This window comes from Pezoporus occidentalis, unplaced genomic scaffold (assembly GCF_034315485.1).
Source record: "Pezoporus occidentalis ecotype Australia unplaced genomic scaffold, CSIRO_AGI_Poc_V1 ctg432, whole genome shotgun sequence".
NCBI lineage: Eukaryota > Metazoa > Chordata > Aves > Psittaciformes > Psittacidae > Pezoporus > Pezoporus occidentalis.
This window is the reverse complement of record NW_026915761.1, coordinates 84,321-104,919: the sequence shown is the minus strand read 5'-3', so window position 1 is coordinate 104,919 and position 20,599 is coordinate 84,321. Positions and strand designations below refer to the sequence as shown.

Here is a 20,599-nt window from a genome sequence, read left to right as displayed (position 1 = left end):
AGAGAGGCGTATTTGCCCCATAGAGGGGCGTATTTACCCCATGGGGGTCTATTTGCCCCATAGGCGTATTTGCCCCATAGGGGGTCTGTTTGCCCCATAGAGAGGCGTATTTACCCCATAGGGGGTCTGTTTGCCCCATAGAGAGGCGTATTTACCCCATAGAGGGTCTGTTTGCCCCATAGAGGGGCGTATTTACCCCATGGAGGCTCTATTTGCCCCATAGTGAGGCGTATTTGCCCCATAGGGGGTCTATTTGCCCCATAGAGAGGTGTATTTACGCCATAGGGGGCCTATTTGCCCCATAGAGGGTCTATTTGTCCCATAGAGAGGCGTATTTACCCCATAGGGGGTCTATTTGCCCCATAGAGAGGCCTATTTACCCCATAGGGGGTCTGTTTGCCCCATAGAGAGGCGTATTTACCCCATAGGGGGTCTGTTTGCCCCATAGAGAGGCGTATTTACCCCATAGGGGGTCTATTTGCCCCATAGAGAGGCGTATTTACCCCATAGAGGGTCTGTTTGCCCCATAGAGAGGTGTATTTACCCCATAGGGGGTCTATTTGCCCCATAGAGAGGCGTATTTACCCCATAGAGGGTCTGTTTGCCCCATAGAGAGGCGTATTTACCCCATAGGGGGTCTGTTTGCCCCATAGAGAGGTGTATTTACCCTATAGAGGGCCTGTTTACCCCAGGGGGGCAGTTATTTGCCCCATAGAGGGTCTATTTACCCCAAGGAAAGGGCCTATTTACCCTATAGGGAACCTGTTTACCCCATAGGGTGTCTATTTGGCCCACGGAGGAGTCTGTTTACCCCATAGAGGGTTTCTTGACCCCATAGAGGGCAGTTATTTACCCCTTGGGGGGGGTCTATTTACCCCAAGGAGGGTGTCTATTGACCCCATAGAGCTGTTTACCCCATAGGGCGCCTCTTGACCCCATCGGGTGTCTATTCACCCCATAGAGGGACTATTTACCCCGGGGGGGGGCAGTTATTTACCCCACGGAGGGGGGGTATAACCCCACTTCCCCTTCTGACCCTAAGCACCTTTGCCCTTGCATGCCTTCCCTATGCCTGACCATGGGGTTATTAAACCCTATTGACCCCATAGGGAGAGCTCTTTACCCCACAGTGATGGGGGGAAGGATTTATTTGCCCCCGGGGGGGGTATTTATCACTTCTCACCCCCTTCTTTTCCCCCCCACCCCACAGATTCGGCGCCCCTGCCCTATGGAAGAGCCGAACGGTGCCAAGAAGCTCCTGCTGCTGCTGTTGGCCGTGGTGAGCGCCCAAGTGTACAGCACCCCTGGGGAGGGGACCCCCGACGTGGTTCCATCCAGCCCGGGCACGGCGGGAGCAGCACCCATAGGACCTCCTGGGACACCCAATGGGACACTGGCACCCATGGCACCCTTTAGGGGGGCTTTCTGCCCCCGTTTGCTGCTGGCGACCCACCTGCACCCCACTGACTGCGTTGCTGCCCATTGACGGTGGCACCTGAGACTCTCATCCAGCACCCATTGGTGCACAAGCTGTGCCTATAAGGGGGGGGGAAATGACATTGGGGGGGCCATCACCGTGGCCTCAGGGCTGGACCCCCCTGATACCCCTTCCTGTGCACCTAAGGGGGGGGACACGACATTGGGGGGTGCCCATCACCGTGGCCTCAAGGCTGGACCCCCCTGATACCCCTTCCTGTGCACATAAGGGGGGGGACACGACACTGGGGGGCACCCATCACCGTGGCCTCAGGGCTGGACCCCCCCGATACCCCTTCCTGTGCACCTAAGGGGGGGGACACACGACATTGGGGTGTGCCCATCACCGTGGCCTCAGTGCTGGACCCCCCTGATACCCCTTCCTGTGCACATAAGGGGGGGGACACGACATTGGGGGGTGCCCATCACCGTGGCCTCAGGGCTGGACCCCCCCATACCCCTTCCTGTGCACTCAAAGAGAGGCATTTAGCACCCATGGGTTACCCCTACCTCTCCCCCCCCCACACACACCCTCTTTGAAGGGGGGGGGGGGGCTGCCTTTAGCACCCATGGGTGCTCTTGGCTCACCTCATCCCCACCTCTTTTAATTTATTGTATTTATGTTAATTTATGCAGATTTATTTAATTGGGGGGGTTATTTAATGGGATATTTAATAATGAAGGCTATTTATGATGCTGTTGGGTCACTGCGTGCTTGTTCCCCCATTGGGGGGGGTCCTTGTGTACCCCAAACCCCTCCTTTACCCCCATTCATGCCATTGCCCTCCTTGACATAGCCCAAAATGGGGTTTTCCACCCCAATTCTGAGGATGGGGGTCACCCCATTCCCCCCCCCTTTGGGAGATGCCTGCTCTTGGGAATGGGGCTTAAACCCCACATAGGGAAGGAGCAAAAGACCCCGGCTTCACCCCAGCTCTTTATTGAAGGGCTCAAAAGCCAAGGCGGGGGGATCCAAAGTCACCAAAAGTACCAAAAATGACCCCAAAACCACCCCCCCCCCCCAAATCCATAAAAAGGAAGCTGAAACCAGCTCCAGGTTGGCTCCCTTTCCCATGGGAATGCTGGGAAGAGCCCCCCCATTGGCTCTGCTCCGTGCGGGATAGGCCGGGCTTTCCTCCCGGACGCCTCGCTGGCAGTGCCAATGACCCCAAATGGGGCTTTTTCCCCCCAAAAATGGCACTTGAAGAGCAGCAGCACCCCCCTTTTTTTGGGCCCAAACCCCACCAAGAAGACACATGACAATGGTAACCCACTCCCCCCCCCATCTTCACCCCATGGGACCCCCACCCCAAACATGTCCTGCTCCAAGGAACAAACTCCAGTGGAAAAATGGGGGGAAAACCCCAAAATCCCCCTATTTTTTGGCCACTTCCTGCCTTGGATCCCACCTGGAAAGAGGGAGGAAGTGGGAAACCAGCCTTAAAATCACCTTAATTTAGTGGGAAATGGGATTTCTGGGCTTCCCCCCACCCCAAAAGCAAATGGGGGGGGTGTGGGGGTGTGATGGACGCCACCCCTTCTCTTCCAGGAGGACCTTGGGATGGGGCAAAGGAGAACATTCCTGCTGTAAAAACACGGGATTTGGTTAAAAAGAGGGGGGCAAAAAACAGAAGGGAAGGGTCGCCATCCCATAATTAGTCACCAAGACTTAAGGGTTCCAATGGGGAACAAGCCCCCAAGGATGGGTCTTGCTGGGCAACCCCAGTTGGGTCTTGAGTGGAACAAGCCCAATGACGCCTCTTGTTGGCCAACCCCAGTTGAGTGAATGGAACAAGCCCAATGACGCCTCTTGTTGGCCAACCCCAGCTGGGTCTTGAGTGGAACAAGCCCAATGACGCCTCTTGTTGGCCAACCCCAGTTGGGCGTTGAGTGGAACAAGCCCAATGACACCTCTCGTTGGTCAACCCCAGTTGGGTCTTGAGTGGAACAAGCCCAATGACACCTCTCGTTGGCCAACCCCAGTTGGGTCTTGAGTGGAACAAGCCCAATGACGCCTCTTGTTGGCCAACCCCAGTTGAATGAATGGAACAAGCCCAATGGTGCCTCTTGTTGGCCAACCCCAGTTGGGTCTTGAGTGGAACAAGCCCAATGACACCTCTCGTTGGCCAACCCCAGTTGGGTCTTGAGTGGAACAAGCCCAATGACACCTCTCGTTGGCCAACCCCAGTTGGGTGCTGAGTGAGCTTGGCCCCATAGCCCGAAGGCTCCTTCCCCATCCTCTCCCAGCCCCCTCAAGCGCCACCCTCCAGCTCCGGCTGGGCCCATCCCAACGCCGGCTCTTGCTTGGCCCCACATCCCCCCCCCCCCCCCCCCCCGGAGCCGTGGGGCTGGCGCCGGGGCCGGGCTCAGTTGCTGAGGGACGAGGCCTGAGCCCCCGGGGCTGGAGGCGGGGGGAAGCAGGGCTGGGGGAAGGCGCGGGCAGGGAAGGGCAGGGCCCAGGGCAGCTCCAAGGCCGGCACCGCGCCGGGGAAGGGCGGCAGCGCCGGGACGGGCGCAAAGGGGCCGGAGAAGGCGGCGTTGGCGGCGTCGGCGGCGTTGGCTTTGGCCTTGTCCCCGTTGTGGGTGCGTTGGTGGCGGTTGAGGTGGGAGCTGCGGCTGAAGCACTTCCCGCACGCCCCACACTTGTAGGGCTTCTCGCCGGTGTGGACGCGCTGGTGGATGGTGAGCTCGGAGCGTTGGATGAAGCTCTTGCCGCACTCGGAGCACTGGTAGGGCTTCTCGCCCAAGTGGGTCCGTTGATGGGTGAGGAGGTTGGAGGAGACGCTGAAGCACTTCCCGCACTCCCCACACTTGTAGGGCTTCTCCCCCGTGTGCATCCGGCGGTGGATGGTGAGATCCGACTTCTGGATGAAGCCCTTGCCGCAGTCGCCGCAGGCGTACGGCTTCTCGCCCGTATGGATGCGGCGGTGCTTGACCAGCGCCGAGCGTTGCCCGAAGCCCTTCCCGCACTCCCCACACTTGTAGGGCTTCTCCGGCGGCGTCGGCGTCGTCGTCACCGCCGCCACCGCCGCGTCGTCGCCCGCTTCCAACCCGCAATCCAAGCACTGTTGAGCGCGCGGCCTCAAGGCGGCACCGCCGCCGGCGCGGTTCTTGCCGCAATCCGGACACTTGGACGCTTGCGCCGCGCCTCCGCCGTGGCACCGTTGGTGCTTGAGCAAGGCAGCGCCTTGGCTGAAGCAACGCCCGCACTGGGAGCACTGGAAGAGGCGGCCGTGGCGATGGGCGGCCAAGAAGGTGTCGAGGTGTTGGGGGCAACGGTAGCAAGCGCGTTCGGCGGCGTGGATCTTGCGGTGCCGATCCAAGTGGGAGCTGACGCTGAAGCTCTTGCCGCACTCCGGGCAGGCGTAGGGCCGCTCGCCGGTATGGACGCGTTGGTGCCGTTCCAAGTCGGAGCGTTGGATGAAGCCTTTGCCGCAGTCGCCGCAGGCAAAGGGCCGCTCTCCCGTGTGGATGCGCCGGTGTTGGGTGAGGTTGGAGCCGCGGCTGAAGCTCTTGCCGCAGTCGCCGCAGCGGTGCGGCCGCTCGCCGCTGTGGGTCTTGCGGTGCTTGGCCAAGGCGGAGCGTTGGGCAAAGCTCTTCCCGCACTCGGGACAACGGTGCGGGAGAGCCGGCGGCGTCTCCGGCGAGAGCCGGGGCGGAGGGGCCCCGTTGGCGTGCGTTTGGCGATGGCGATCCAAATGGGAGCTGACGCTGAAGCGCTTGCCGCAGTCGGCGCAGGCGTAGGGCCGCTCGCCGGTATGGACGCGCCGGTGCCGCTCCAGGTCGGAGCGTTGGATGAAGCCTTTGCCGCAGTCGCCGCAGCGGTGGGGCCGTTCGCCGGTGTGGATGCGCCGGTGCTGGGCCAGGTTGGAGCCGCGGCTGAAGCCTTTGCCGCAGTCGCCGCAGCGGTGGGGTTTGTCCCGCTCGCCCTCGCCGCAGCGCCGACGCCGCCGCCGCCCGCACCGCGAACAACGCCGGCACCGCGGCCCGCACTCGGAGCACGCGCTCGGTGGGGCGCCGCCGGGGGGCGGGTCGAGGGGCTCCGCTTGGTTTTGGGGTTGGGGGGCATCTTCCGAGGCCGGGTCCTCGGTGCCGCTGCCAGGGCCTGCAGGGGGAAAGGCAGGGAGGCTGTGGGGCCATGAGGAGGTCTATGGGGCCATGTGGGAGGTCTACTTGGGCCATGGATGAGGTCTATGGGGCCATATGGGAGGTCTATGGGGACACGGATGAGGTCCATGGGGCCATGGAGGTCTATGGGACCATGGAGGAGGTCTATGGGGCCATGGATGAGGTCTATGGGGCCATAGATGAGGTCTATTAGGCCATGGAAAAGGTCGATGGGGCCATGGAGGTCTATGGGGCCATGGAGGAGGTCTATGGGGCCATGGAGGAGGTCTATGGGACCATGTGGGAGGTCTATGGGGACACGGATGAGGTCCATGGGGCCATGGAGGTCTATGGGACCATGGAGGAGGTCTATGGGGCCATGTGGGAGGTCTATGGGGACATGGAAACGATCCATGGGGACACCGAAGAGGTCTATGGGGCCATGGAGGAGGTCTATGGGGCCATGGAGGAGGTCTATGGGGCCATGTGGGAGGTCTATGGGGACACGGATGAGGTCCATGGGGCCATGGAGGTCTATGGGACCATGGAGGAGGTCTATGGGGATATTGATGAGGTCCATGGATGGAGGTCTATGGGGCCATGGGGAGGTCTATGGGACCATGGAGGAGGTCTATGGGGCCATGTGGGAGGTCTACTTGGGCCATGGATGAGGTCTATGGGGCCATAGATGAGGTCTATTAGGGGCCATGGAGGCCATGGATGGAGGTCCATATCTATGGGGCCATGGAAAAGGTCTATGGGGCCATGGAGGTCTATGGGGCCATGGAGGAGGTCTATGGGGACATGGAGGAGGTCCATGGGGCCATGGAGGTCTATGGGGCCATGGAGGAGGTCTATGGGGCCATGGAGGAGGTCTATGGGGCCATGGAGGAGGTCTATGGGGCCATGGAGGAGGTCTATGGGGCCATGTGGGAGGTCTATGGGGACACGGATGAGGTCCATGGGGCCATGGAGGTCTATGGGACCATGGAGGAGGTCTATGGGGCCATGGAAGAGGTCTATGGGGCCATAGATGAGGTCTATTAGGCCATGGAAAAGGTCTATGGGGCCATGGAGGAGGTCTATGGGACCATGGAGGAGGTCTGTGGGGATATTGATGAGGTCTATGGGGCCATAGATGAGGTCTATGGGGCCATGGAAAAGGTCTATGGGGCCATGGAGGTCTATGGGGCCATGGAGGAGGTCTCTGGGGAGGTCCATGGGGACATGGAAAAGGTCTATGGGGACATGGAAACGGTCCGTGGGGACACTGAAGAGGTCTATGGGTCCATGGAGGAGGTCTATGGGGCCATGGATGAGGTCTATGGGGCCATGGAAAAGGTCTATGGGACCATGGAGGTCTCTGGGCCATGGAAAAGGTCTATGGGGCCATGGAAAAGGTCTATGGGGGCCATGGATGAGGTCTATGGGGCCATGGATGAGGTCTATGGGGCCATAGATGAGGTCTATGGGGAAACAGATGGAGGTCCATGTAGCCATGGAGGAGGTCTATGGGGAGGTGAAGAAGCTCTATGGGACCATGCAGCTCTATGGGTTGGTGTGTATGTGTGTGTGTGTGTCCCGTCCCCCCCACCCCACCCCATTACCTCCATCCTTGGTGGCCTTCTTCCGGCTCCGGCGCTTCCCGGCCTGTCCCTGCTCCCGCACCAGCTCCCGCAGCATCTTCTCCACCTGGCTCCTGCCGGCCGTTTGCAGGATCAGGCCCAACTGGCGCCGGAGGTCGGGATCGACCCCCCCATCCCCGGAGCTTCCCGAAGGCTGCAGTTGGGTGGCTTCCGGCTGTCCCTGCTCGCCTTCGGCTTCTCCACCTGGAGAAAAAGACCCCAAAAAGCTGGGAAATCAGCCTAAAGTTGGGGCGGGTTCGGCAGCGATCCCAAAGGATTCGAACCAAATTGGGCGTTCCTCAAGGATCCAATGGGAATCGACCCAAATTGGGTGTTCCTCAAGGATCCAATGGGAATCGACCCAAATTGGGCATTACTCAAGAATCCAAAGGGAATCGACCCAAATTGGGTATTACTCAACAATCCAAAGGGAATCAACCCAAATTGGGGGTTCCGCAAGAATCCAAAGGGAATCGACCCAAATTGGGCATTACTCAACAATCCAAAGGGAATCAACCCAAACTGGGGGTTCCGCAAGAATCCAATGGGATTTGACCCAAGTTGGGGGTTCCTCAAGAATCCAATGGGATTTGACCCAAATTGGGCGTTGCTCAAGAATCCAATGGGATTCGACCCAAATTGGGGGTTCCTCAAGGATCCAATGGGAATCGACCCAAATTGGGCATTACTCAAGAATCCAAAGGGAATCGACCCAAATTTGGGGTTCCTCAAGGATCCAATGGGAATCGACCCAAATTGGGAGTTCCTCAAGAATCCAATGGGATTTGACCCAAATCGGGTGTTCCTCAAGAACCCAAAGGGAATCGACCCAAGTTGGGGGTTCTTCAAGAATCCAAAGGGATTCGACCCAAATTGGGCGTTCCTCAAGGATCCAATGGGAATCGACCCAAATTGGGCGTTCCTCAAGGATCCAATGGGAATCGACCCAAATTGGGCGTTCCTCAAGAATCCAATGGGAATCGACCCAAATTGGGTGTTCCTCAAGAATCCAATGGGAATCAACCCAAATTGGGCGTTCCTCAAGAATCCAATGGGAATCGACCCAAATTGGGGGTTCCTCAAGGATCCAATGGGAATCGACCCAAATTGGGGGTTCCTCAAGAATCCAATGGGAATCGACCCAAATTGGGGGTTCCTCAAGAATCCAATGGGAATCGACCCAAATTCGGGGGTTCATCAAGAATCCAATGGGAATCGACCCAAATTGAGGAGTTCCTCAAGAATCCAATGGGATTCCCCCAAATTTGGGATTTCCTCAAGAATCCAATGGGAATTCCCCAAATTGGGAGGGAGGGATTTTCCCATCAATCCCAAGGAATTCCCCCAAATTTGGGATTCTCCATCAATCCCACGGAATCCAATGGGATTTGACCCAAACTGGGGAGATTCCCCATCAATCCCAAGGGATTCACCCAAATTGGGATGTTCTCCAAGGAATCCAATGGGAATTCCCCCAAATTTGGGGGTTCACAAAATCCAATGGAATTCCCCCCAAATTTGGGATGTTCCCCAAAACCCCAAAACCCAAATTTGGGATTTTCTCCATCAACCCCACGGAATTCCCCCCAAATTTGGGATGTTCCCCCCCAAAACCCACGGAATTCCCCCAAATTTGGGATGTTCTCCATCAACCCCACGGAATTCCCCCCAAATTTGGGATGTTCTCCATCAACCCCACGGAATTCCCCCCAAATTTGGGATGTTCCCCCCAAAACCCACGGAATTCCCCCAAATTTGGGATTTTCTCCATCAACCCCACGGAATTCCCCCAAATTTGGGATGTTCTCCCCAAAACCCATGGAATTCCCCCAAATTTGGGATTTTCTCCATCAACCCCACAAAATTCCCCCAAATTTGGGATGTTCTCCATCAATCCCATGGAATTCCCCCCAAATTTGGGATGTTCCCCCCAAAACCCATGGAATTCCCCCAAATTTGGGATGTTCTCCATCAATCCCACGGAATTCCCCCAAATTTGGGATGTTCTCCATCAACCCCATGGAATTCCCCCCAAATTTGGGATGTTCTCCATCAACCCCACGGAATTCCCCCAAATTTGGGATTTTCTCCATCAACCCCACGGAATTCCCCCAAATTTGGGATTTTCTCCATCAACCCCACAGAATTCCCCCAAATTTGGGATGTTCTCCATCAACCCCACAAAATTCCCCCAAATTTGGGATTTTCTCCATCAACCCCACAAAATTCCCCCAAATTTGGGATGTTCTCCATCAACCCCACGGAATTCCCCCCAAATTTGGGATGTTCCCCCCAAAACCCATGGAATTCCCCCAAATTTGGGATGTTCTCCATCAACCCCACGGAATTCCCCCCAAATTTGGGATGTTCTCCATCAACCCCACGGAATTCCCCCCAAATTTGGGATGTTCTCCATCAACCCCACGGAATTCCCCCAAATTTGGGATGTTCTCCGTCAACCCCACAAAATTCCCCCAAATTTGGGATTTTCTCCATCAACCCCACGGAATTCCCCCAAATTTGGGATTTTCTCCATCAATCCCACGGAATTCCCCCAAATTTGGGATCTTCTCCATCAACCCCACGGAATTCCCCCAAATTTGGGATGTTCTCCATCAACCCCACAAAATTCCCCCAAATTTGGGATGTTCTCCATCAACCCCACGGAATTCCCCCAAATTTGGGATGTTCCCCCCAAAACCCACGGAATTCCCCCAAAATTTGGGATGTTCTCCCCCAAAACCCACGGAATTCCCCCAAATTTGGGATGTTCCCCCCCCAAACCCACGGAATTCCCCCAAATTTGGGATGTTCTCCCCCAAAACCCACAAAATTCCCCCAAATTTGGGATGTTCTCCATCAATCCCACGGAATTCCCCCAAATTTGGGATGTTCTCCATCAACCCCACGGAATTCCCCCAAATTTGGGATGTTCTCCCCCAAAACCCACGGAATTCCCCCAAATTTGGGATGTTCCCCCCAAAACCCACGGAATTCCCCCAAAATTTGGGATGTTCCCCCCAAAACCCACGGAATTCCCCCAAATTTGGGGTGTTTCCCCCCGGAATTCCCGGACTCACCCGCCACCAAGCCCCGTCTCCGATGGGATTCAGCGAAGGCCGTGATCCGGGGCCAGCTGATGGCGATCTCTTCGGCTGCGGGAGAAGGGGACGCTGGTGCTCAATGCTTCCCTAGATCCCAAAGCCGCCATTCCCGACCCGTTTTGGGGTGAAATCCTCCGTGTTTGGGCCAACAAGGGCTTCCGGTGGGATGGCAATGGGATTCCAATGGGATGGCAATGGGATTCCAATGGGATGGCAATGGGATGCCAATGGGATACCAATGGGATGCCAATGGGATGCCAATGGGATGGCAATGGGATGCCAATGGGATGCCAATGGGATGCCAATGGGATGCCAATGGGATGCCAATGGGATGCCAATGGGATGCCAATAGGAAACCAATGGGATAACAATGGGATAACAATGGGATGTGAATGGGATAACAATGGGGTATCAATGGGATAACAATGGGATGTGAATGGGATGCCAATGGGATATCAATGGGATAACAATGGGATATCAATGGGATATCAATGGGATAACAATGGGATATCAACGGGATAACAATGGGATGTGAATGGGATAACAATGGGATGCCAATGGGATATCAATGGGATAACAATGGGATGTGAATGGGATATCAATAGGATAACAATGGGATATCAATGGGATAACAATGGGATAACAACGGGATATCAATGGGATAACAACGGGATATCAATGGGATAACAATGGGATAACAACGGGATATCAATGGGATAACAATGGGATAACAACGGGATAACAACGGGATATCAATGGGATATCAATGGGATATCAACGGGATAACAACGGGATATCAATGGGATAACAATGGGATAACAACGGGATATCAATGGGATAACAACGGGATATCAATGGGATATCAACGGGATAACAATGGGATATCAATGGGATAACAATGGGATGCCAATGGGATAACAATGGGCTATCAATGGGATAACAATGGGATGCCAATGGGATAACAATGGGCTATCAATGGGATGCCAATGGGATAACAATGGGCTATCAATGGGATAACAGTGGGATAACAATGGGATGCTCGCGGTACCCAACCCCCCCATAGGGACCCAATTCCCCCCCCGCCCCCCCAATCCCAAGGGATCCCCCCCATTCCTCACCCAAGGAAATGACGTTCTCGTAGTTCTCCTGCATCGCGACCCCCAGCTCTGGGGCGGGGGGGGGGGGGGGGGGGGAGCTCGGGGTCCCCGTGCCCCACAAGTACGGCTTCGGCCCCTGCAAAGGGAACAGAGCCCCCCCATAACCACCCCATTGCTGTCAGCATCCCGGGATTCCCACTCTTCCCTATGGGGTACACACAGCCCTATAGGGAACAAGCACATAGACCCCTATGGGGTACACACAGACCCCTATGGGGCACACACAGCCCTAGACCCCTATGGGGGGCACACACAGACCCCTATGGGGCACACACATCCCTATAGGGAACACACACAGACCCCTATGGGGTACACACAGCCCTATAGGGAACAGGCACATAGACCCCTATGGGGTACACACAGACCCCTATGGGGCACACACATCCCTATGGGGTACACGCGTCCCTATGGGGTACACACAGCCCTATAGGGAACAGGCACACAGACCCCTATGGGGTACACGTGTCCCTATGGGGTACACACAGACCCCTATGGGGTACACCCTATGGGGTACACACAGCCCTATGGGGTACACACAGTAGCACACATCCCTATAGGGGGCACACAGACCCCTATGGGACACACACATCCCTATGGGGTACACACACAGACCCCTATGGGGTACACACATCCCTATGGGGTACACACGTCCCTATGGGGTACACACAGCCCTATAGGGAACAGGCACACAGACCCCTATGGGGTACACACAGCCCTATAGGGAACAGGCACACAGACCCCTATGGGGTACACACAGACCCCTATGGGGTACACACATCCCTATGGGGTACACACAGCCCTATAGGGAACAGGCACACAGACCCCTATGGGGTACACACATCCCTATAGGGGACACACACAGACCCCTATGGGGTACACGTGTCCCTATGGGGTACACGCGTCCCTATGGGGTACACACAGACCCTATGGGGTACACACAGCCCTATAGGGAACAGACACACAGACCCCTATGGGGTACACGCATCCCTATGGGGTACACACAGCCCTATAGGGAACAGGCACACAGACCCCTATGGGGTACACGTGTCCCTATGGGGTACACGCGTCCCTATGGGGTACACGCGTCCCTATGGGGTACACACAGCCCTATAGGGAACAGGCACACAGACCCCTATGGGGTACATGTGTCCCTATGGGGTACACGCGTCCCTATGGGGTACACACAGCCGTATAGGGAAGAGGCACATAGGCCCCTATGGGACCCACACACATCCCTATGGGGTATACATAGCCCTATAGGGAACAGACACACAGACCCCTATGGGGCACACACACCCCTATAGGGGACACACAGACCCCTATGGGGGCACACACATCCCTATGTGGGGCACACACATCCCTATAGGGCACACACATCCCTATGTGGGGCACACACATCCCTATGGGGTACACACACACAGACCCCTATGGGGGCACACACATCCCTATAGGGCACACACATCCCTATGTGGGGCACACACATCCCTATGGGGTACACACACACAGACCCCTATGGGGGCACACAGACCCTAATGGGGGACACACACAGACCCCTATGGGACACACACATCCCTATGGGGGGCACACACATCCCTAGGGGGGACACACAGACCCCTATGGGACACACACATCCCTATGGGGGGCACACACATCCCTATGGGGCACACACATCCCTATAGGGGACACACAGACCCCTATGGGGGACACACACATCCCTATGGGGGGCACACACATCCCTATGGGGCACACACATCCCTATGGGGGGCACACACATCCCTATGGGGCACACACACATCCCTATGGGGCACACACATCCGTATGGGGGACACACACAGACCCCTATGGGGCACACACATCCCTATGGGGTACACACACACAGACCCCTATGGGGGCACACACATCCCTATGGGGCACACACAGACCCCTATGGGGCACACACATCCCTATGGGGCACACACAGACCCCTATGGGGCACACACATCCCTATAGGGGACACACAGACCCCTATGGGACACACACATCCCTATGGGGTACACACACACAGACCCCTATGGGGGCACACACATCCCTATGGGGCACACACACACACAGACCCCTATGGGGCACACACATCCCTATGGGGGACACACAGACCCCTATGGGGCACACACATCCCTATGGGGGGCACCCACCCCTATAGGGCACACACACATCCCTATGTGGGGCACCCACCCCTATAGCGGACACACACAGACCCCTATGGGGCACACACATCCCTATAGGGCACACACACACCCCTATGGGGCACCCACACCCCTATAGAGGACACACACATCCCTATGGGGCACACACACAGACCCCTATGTGGGGCACCCACCCCTATAGCGGACACACACATCCCTATGGGGCACACACACAGACCCCTATGTGGGGCACCCACCCCTATAGCGGACACACCCACCCCTATGGGGCACACACACATCCCTATGGGGGCACCCACCCCTATAGGACACACACATCCCTATGGGGGCACCCACCCCTATGGGGCACACACATCCCTATGGGGCACACACATCCCTATGGGGGGCACACACATCCCTATAGGGGCACACACATCCCTATAGGGCACACACACATCCCTATGGGGCACACACACATCCCTATGGGGCACACACATCCCTATGGGGCACACACATCCCTATGTGGGGGCACCCACCCCTATAGGGCACACACACACCCCTATGTGGGGCACCCACCCCTATAGCGGACACACACACAGCCCCCTATATATGCCGCACACACAGACCCCAACCCCCCCCCATATAGAACCCATAGCCCCACATAGACCCCCCCCCTCCCCCATAACCCCCCCATAACCCCCCCAAATGATCCCCCCCCATTCGGACGCTCCCATTTACCTTGGGGGGGGCCGGAGCGGGGTCCTCGCCCCACGCCGCTGCCGCTGGAGGCGGCTCCTGCAGTGACCCGGATGTAGTGGAGCTTCCCCCCCCCCCCCCAGCAGTGGTACGAGCCGAGGACCCCTAGCGGGCACTGGGGGTACTGCAACCATCACCCACCCCCCCCTGCTAAGCGAGAGGTGGTTCAGGCCGGAGGGGAGCCTGTAGGGGGGATGGGAGGTGTGGGGCAGTGGGGAGGGGGGTGTGGGGCAGTGGGGGGGGTGTGGGGCAGGGGAGGGGGGTATGGGGCAGTGGGAGGGAGCTATGGGAGCTATGGGGCAGGGGGATGGGAGCTATGGGGCAGGGGGGGGGGTGTGGGGCAGGGGGAGGGGCGTGTGGGGCAGTGGGAGGGGGGTGTGGGGCAGTGGGGAGGGGGGTGTGGGGCAGTGGGATTGGGGTGTGGGGCAGTGGGGAGGGGGTGTGGGGCAGTGGGATGGGAGCTATGGGGCAGTGGGAGGGGGGTGTGGGGCAGTGGGAGGGGGGTGTGGGGCAGTGGGGAGGGGGGTGTGGGGCAGTGGGGAGGGGGGTGTGGGGCAGGGGGATGGGAGCTATGGGGCAGGGGGAGGGGGGTGTGGGGCAGGGGGAGGGGGGTGTGGGGCAGTGGGGAGGGGGGTGTGGGGCAGTGGGAGGGGGGTGTGGGGCAGGGGGAGGGGGTGTGGGGCAGGGGGAGGGGGGTGTGGGGCAGTGGGGGGATGGGGCAGGGGGAGGGGGATGGGGCAGGGGGAGGGGGGTGTGGGGCAGGGGGAGGGGGGTGTGGGGCAGGGGGAGGGGGGTGTGGCGCAATGGGAGGGGGGTGTGGGGCAGTGGGGAGGGGGGTGTGGGGAAGGGGGAGGGGGGTGTGGGGCAGCCCCTATAGAGGCAATGGGGGCGCCCTATAGGGACAGGGGGAGTGCAGGGGGGTGTGGGGCAGTGGGGCACCCTATAGGTGTGGGGCATAGAGACAATGGGGAGCGCCCTATGGATTGGCAGCCCCTATAGAGGCAATGGGGAGTGCCCTATAGAGACAATGGGGAGAGCCCTATAGAGAGAATGGGCAGCACCCTATAGAGGCAATGGGGAGCGCCCTATAGAGACAATGGGGAGCGCCCTATAGGGGCAATGGGGAGCTCCCTATAGAGGCAATGGGGAGCGCCCTATGGATTGGCAGCCCCTATAGAGGCAATGGGGAGTGCCTTATAGAGACAATGGGGAGTGCCCTATAGAGACAATGGGGAGTGCCCTATAGAGACAATGGGGAGTGCCCTATAGAGACAATGGGGAGCGCCCTATAGAGACAATGGGGAGCGCCCTATGGATTGGCAGCCCCTATAGAGGCAATGGGGAGTGCCTTATAGAGACAATGGGGAGTGCCCTATAGAGACAATGGGGAGTGCCAATGGGGAGTGCCTTATAGAGACAATGGGGAGTGCCCTATAGAGGCAATGGGGAGCGCCCTATAGAGACAATGGGGAGTGCACTATGGATTGGCGGCCCCTATAGAGACAGTGGGGCGCACCCTATAGAGACAATGGGGAGCGCCCTATAGAGACAATGGGGAGCGCCCTATAGAGACAATGGGGAGCGCCCTATGGATTGGCAGCCCCTATAGAGGCAATGGGGAGTGCCCTATAGAGGCAATGGGGAGTGCCCTATAGAGGCAATGGGGAGCGCCCTATAGAGGCAATGGGGAGCGCCCTATAGAGACAATGAGGAGTGCCCTATAGAGACAATGGGGAGCACCCTATAGAGACAATGGGGAGTGCCCTATAGAGACAATGGGGAGCGCCCTATAGAGACAATGGGGAGCGCCCTATAGAGACAATGGGGAGCGCCCTATAGAGGCAATGGGGGCACCCTATAGAGACAATGGGGAGTGCCCTATAGAGACAATGGGGAGCGCCCTATGGATTGGCAGCCCCTATAGAGGCAATGGGGAGTGCCCTATAGAGACAATGGGGAGTGCCCTATAGAGGCAATGGGGAGTGCCCTATAGAGGAAAGGGGGAGTGCCCTATAGAGGCAATGGGGAGCGCCCTATGGAGACAATGGGGAGTGCCCTATGGAAGATCTCCAAGTGATGCCCATGGAGACCCTCTCCACCCCCCAACCCCAATGGGGCTCCCGTGGTCCCCATTGAATCCCTTGGGATGATGGGAAGGGAATTCCAGCCCCCCCCTGCCCCATAAGTGAGCTCCCATCCATGGGGGAAGAGCCGGGATCCCAAATCCCCCCACGGAGAAGACGGAAGCACCAATGGGCTTTGCTCTTTTTATTGACTGCCAACAGCTCCGCCCCATAGCCAATGGGATCGCCCCATGGCCAGGGGTGGGGCCCCCTCCCCATTCCCATTGGCCATTGGAGATGATTCCCATTGGAGACGATTCCCATTGGCCATGGAGATGGTTCCCATTGGCCATTGGAGATGATTCCCATTGGCCATTGGAGATGATTCCCATTGGCCAGGGAGATGATTCCCATTGGAGATGATTCCCATTGGCCATGGAGATGATTCCCATTGGCCATGGAGACGATTCCCATTGGCCATGGAGATGACTCCCATTGGCCAAGGAGATGATTCCCATTGGCCATGGAGATGATTCCCATTGGCCATTGGAGATGATTCCCATTGGCCATGGAGATGATTCCCATTGGAGATGATTCCCATTGGAGACGATTCCCATTGGCCAAGGAGACGATTCCCATTGGAGATGATTTCCCCTTGGCCATGGAGATGATTCCCATTGGAGATGATTCCCATTGGCCATGGAGACGATTCCCATTGGCCATGGAGATGATTCCCATTGGGCATGATTCCCATTGGAGATGATTCCCATTGGCCATGGAGATGATTCCCATTGGAGATGATTTCCATTGGGGATGATTCCCATTGGCCATGGAGATGATTCCCATTGGAGATGATTCCCATTGGAGATGATTCCCATTGGGTATGATTCCCATTGGCCATGGAGATGATTCCCATTGGCCATGGAGATGATTCCCATTGGAGATGACTCCCCTTGGCCATGGACACAATTCCCATTGGCCATGGAGCTGATCCCCATTGGAGATGATTCCCATTGGAGATGATTCCCATTGGCCATGGAGACGATTCCCATTGGCCTTTGGAGACGATTCCCATTGGCCATGGAGATGATTCCCATTGGAGACGATTCCCATTGGCCATGGAAATGATTTTCATTGGCCATGGAGAAGGTTCCCATTGGAGATGATTCCCATTGGCCAAGGAGATGATTCCCATTGGCCATGGAGATGATTCCCATTGGCCATGGAGATGATTCCCATTGGAGATGACTTCCATTGGCCATGGAGATGATTCCCATTGGCCATGGAGATGATTCCCATTGGCCATGGAGATGATTCCCATTGGCCATTGGAGATGATTCCCATTGGAGATGACTCCCATTGGCCAAGGAGATGATACCCATTGGCCATGGAGACGATTCACATTGGCCATGGAGATGATTCCCATTGGAGATGACTTCCATTGGCCATGGAGATGATTCCCATTGGCCATGGAGATGATTCCCATTGGAGATGACTTCCATTGGCCACGGAGATGATTCCCTTTGGCCATGGAGATGATTCCCATTGGCCATTGGAGACGATTCCCATTGGAGATGATTCCCATTGGCCATGGAGATGATTCCCATTGGCCATGGAGATGATTCCCATTGGAGATGATTCCCATTGGCCAAGGAGCCGACTCCCATTGGCCATTGGAGCCGATTCCCATTGGAGACGACTCCCATTGCCCACAGAGCCGATTCCCCTCGCCGCCGATTCCCATTGGCCACTCAACCGCCTCCCCCACCCCCAACCCCATCTCCCCCCCCCAACCCCCATGGATCCCTTCCCCACACCCCCCCCTTTCCTTTTACCCCACCACCACCCCCTCCTCCCCCCCCCCTTCCTCCCCACACCCCCTCAGAGGCCTCCGGATCCTCTCCCTGCCCCCAACCCCCCCTCCATCCCTATGGCGCCGGCAATGCTTGGCCAAGGCCGCCGCGTCGCCGAATCTCTTTCCGCACTGGGCGCAGGCGCCGCCGTGAGCCCGTTGGTGCTTGTGGAAGTGCACGGTGCTATTGAAGCTCTTCCCGCACTCCCCACAGATGTGGGGCCGGCCTCCGGCGTGGGTGCGTTGGTGCCGGTAGAGGTGGGAGGTGCGTCCGAAGCGTTTGCCGCAATCCGGGCAGGCGTAGGGCCGCTCGCCCGTGTGGATGCGTTGATGCCGTTGCCAATGGGAGCTCCAAGCGAAACTCTTGCCGCAGGCACCGCAACGATAGGGTTTCTCCCCTTCGGCTCTCCCGGTGGTGGTACCGGTGGTACCGGTGGCGTTACCTCCATCATCATCATCATCATCATCATCATCGCGGTGACCGCGTTGGTGTTGGATCAACGCCGGCGCGTCGCCGAAGCTCTTGCGGCACGCGGTGCATTTGTAGGGTCGCCGTCCCCGATGGGTGCTCTGATGGCGTTGGAAGAGGACGATGCTGCCGTAGGCTCGCCCGCAGTAGGTGCAGATGTAGGAACGGCCGCCGGCGTGGGTGCGTTGGTGCCGGTAGAGGTGGGAGGTGCGTCCGAAACGTTTACCGCAATCCGGGCACGTGTAAGGTCGCTCGCCGGTGTGGACGCGTTGGTGCCGGCGCCAATGGGAGCTCCAAGGGAAGCTCTTGCCGCATTGGGAGCAATGGAAGGCCAAGGGTTTGGGGAGGAGCAAGAGGTCGGCCATGGGGGGGGAAGAGGCCATGGGGTGAGAGCGTGGGGGCCATCGAGGGGCTTGGAGGAGGCTTCCCGGCGGAGACGATGCTGTGGGGTCTGGGGGATATAGGGGGGAAAGGGGGGGATGTATGGGGATTAAGGGGGTTAAAAGAGGGGGGAATGGGGTCAGGGATGGGTCCTGATGGGATCTAAAGGGGATGGAGACCCCAAGATCTATGGGGAAGTCAAGGGGATGGAGACCCCAATCCCTATGGGGACGTCAAGGGGATGGAGAACCCAATCCCATTAAAGGGGATGGAGACCCCAATCCCCATGGGGACGTCAAGGGGATGGAGAACACAAGATCTATGGGGCTATTAAAGGGGATGGAGACCACAGGCTCTATGGGGAAGTCAAGGGGATGGAGAACACAAGATCTATGGGGCCATTAAAGGGGATGGAGACCCCAATCCCTATGGGGACGTCAAGGGGATGGAGACCCCAATCCCTATGGGGAAGTCAAGGGGATGGAGAACACAAGATCTATGGGGAAGTCAAGGGGATGGAGAACACAATCCCTATGGGGCTATTAAGGGGATGGAGACCCCAGTCCCTATGGGGAAGTCAAGGGGATGGAGAACACAAGATCTATGGGGCTATTAAAGGGATTGGAGACCCCCATCCCTATGGGGACGTCAAGGGGATGGAGACCCCAATCCCTATGGGGACGTCAAGGGGATGGAGAACACAAGATCTATGGGGCTATTAAAGGGGATGGAGACCCCAATCCCTATGGGGACGTCAAGGGGATGGAGACCCCAATCCCTATGGGGACATCAAGGGGATGGAGAACACAAGATCTATGGGGCTATTAAAGGGGATGGAGACCCCAATCCCTATGGGGATGTCAAGGGGATGGAGAACAGAAGATCTATGGGGCTATCAAAGGGGATGGAGACCCCAATCCCCATGGGGACGTCAAGGGGATGGAGACCCCAATCCCTATGGGGACGTCAAGGGGATGGAGACCCCAATCCCTATGGGGCCATTAAAGGGGATGGAGACCCCAATCCCTATGGGGAAGTCAAGGGGATGGAGACCCCAATCCCATTAAAGGGGATGGAGACCCCAATCCCATTAAAGGGGATGGAGACCCCAATCCCTATGGGGACGTCAAGGGGATGGAGACCCCAATCCCTATGGGGACGTCAAGGGGATGGAGACCCCAATCCCTATGGGGACGTCAAGGGGATGGAGACCCCAATCCCTATGGGGATGTCAAGGGGATGGAGACCCCAATCCCTATGGGGACGTCAAGGGGATGGAGACCCCAATCCCTATGGGGCCATTAAGGGGGCTCCCCACTTACCCTTTATCCCGGGGGGCTCGCGGGCGTCGTCCCCCCCATCTGCCCCACACGGCTCCGGCTCCTCCGATCCCCAAGGATCCATGTCCATGGCAAGGGGGCACTGCAGGGAGAGGGGGGGACCCCCCCCT

The 20,599-nt window shown here is 57.7% G+C and overlaps 1 protein-coding gene and 1 long non-coding RNA gene across 2 annotated transcripts; one reads left to right on the top strand and one right to left on the bottom strand.

The window, feature by feature from the left end:
- Nucleotides 1-3,778: 3,778 nt before the first annotated feature.
- On the bottom strand, nt 3,779-20,559 carry LOC134171969 (zinc finger protein 345-like). Its single transcript, XM_062634644.1, has 3 exons — nt 20,472-20,559; nt 18,374-19,219; nt 3,779-5,398 (listed from the first exon to the last, which is right to left on the bottom strand). The coding sequence occupies exons 1-3, from the start codon at nt 20,557-20,559 to the stop codon at nt 3,843-3,845; spliced, it is 2,490 nt and encodes an 829-aa protein (XP_062490628.1). The 3' UTR covers nt 3,779-3,842.
- On the top strand, nt 6,353-7,043 carry LOC134171977 (uncharacterized). Its single transcript, XR_009967796.1, has 3 exons — nt 6,353-6,396; nt 6,799-6,924; nt 7,006-7,043. It is a non-coding gene; the product is annotated as an uncharacterized LOC134171977 (long non-coding RNA).
- Nucleotides 20,560-20,599: the final 40 nt, after the last annotated feature.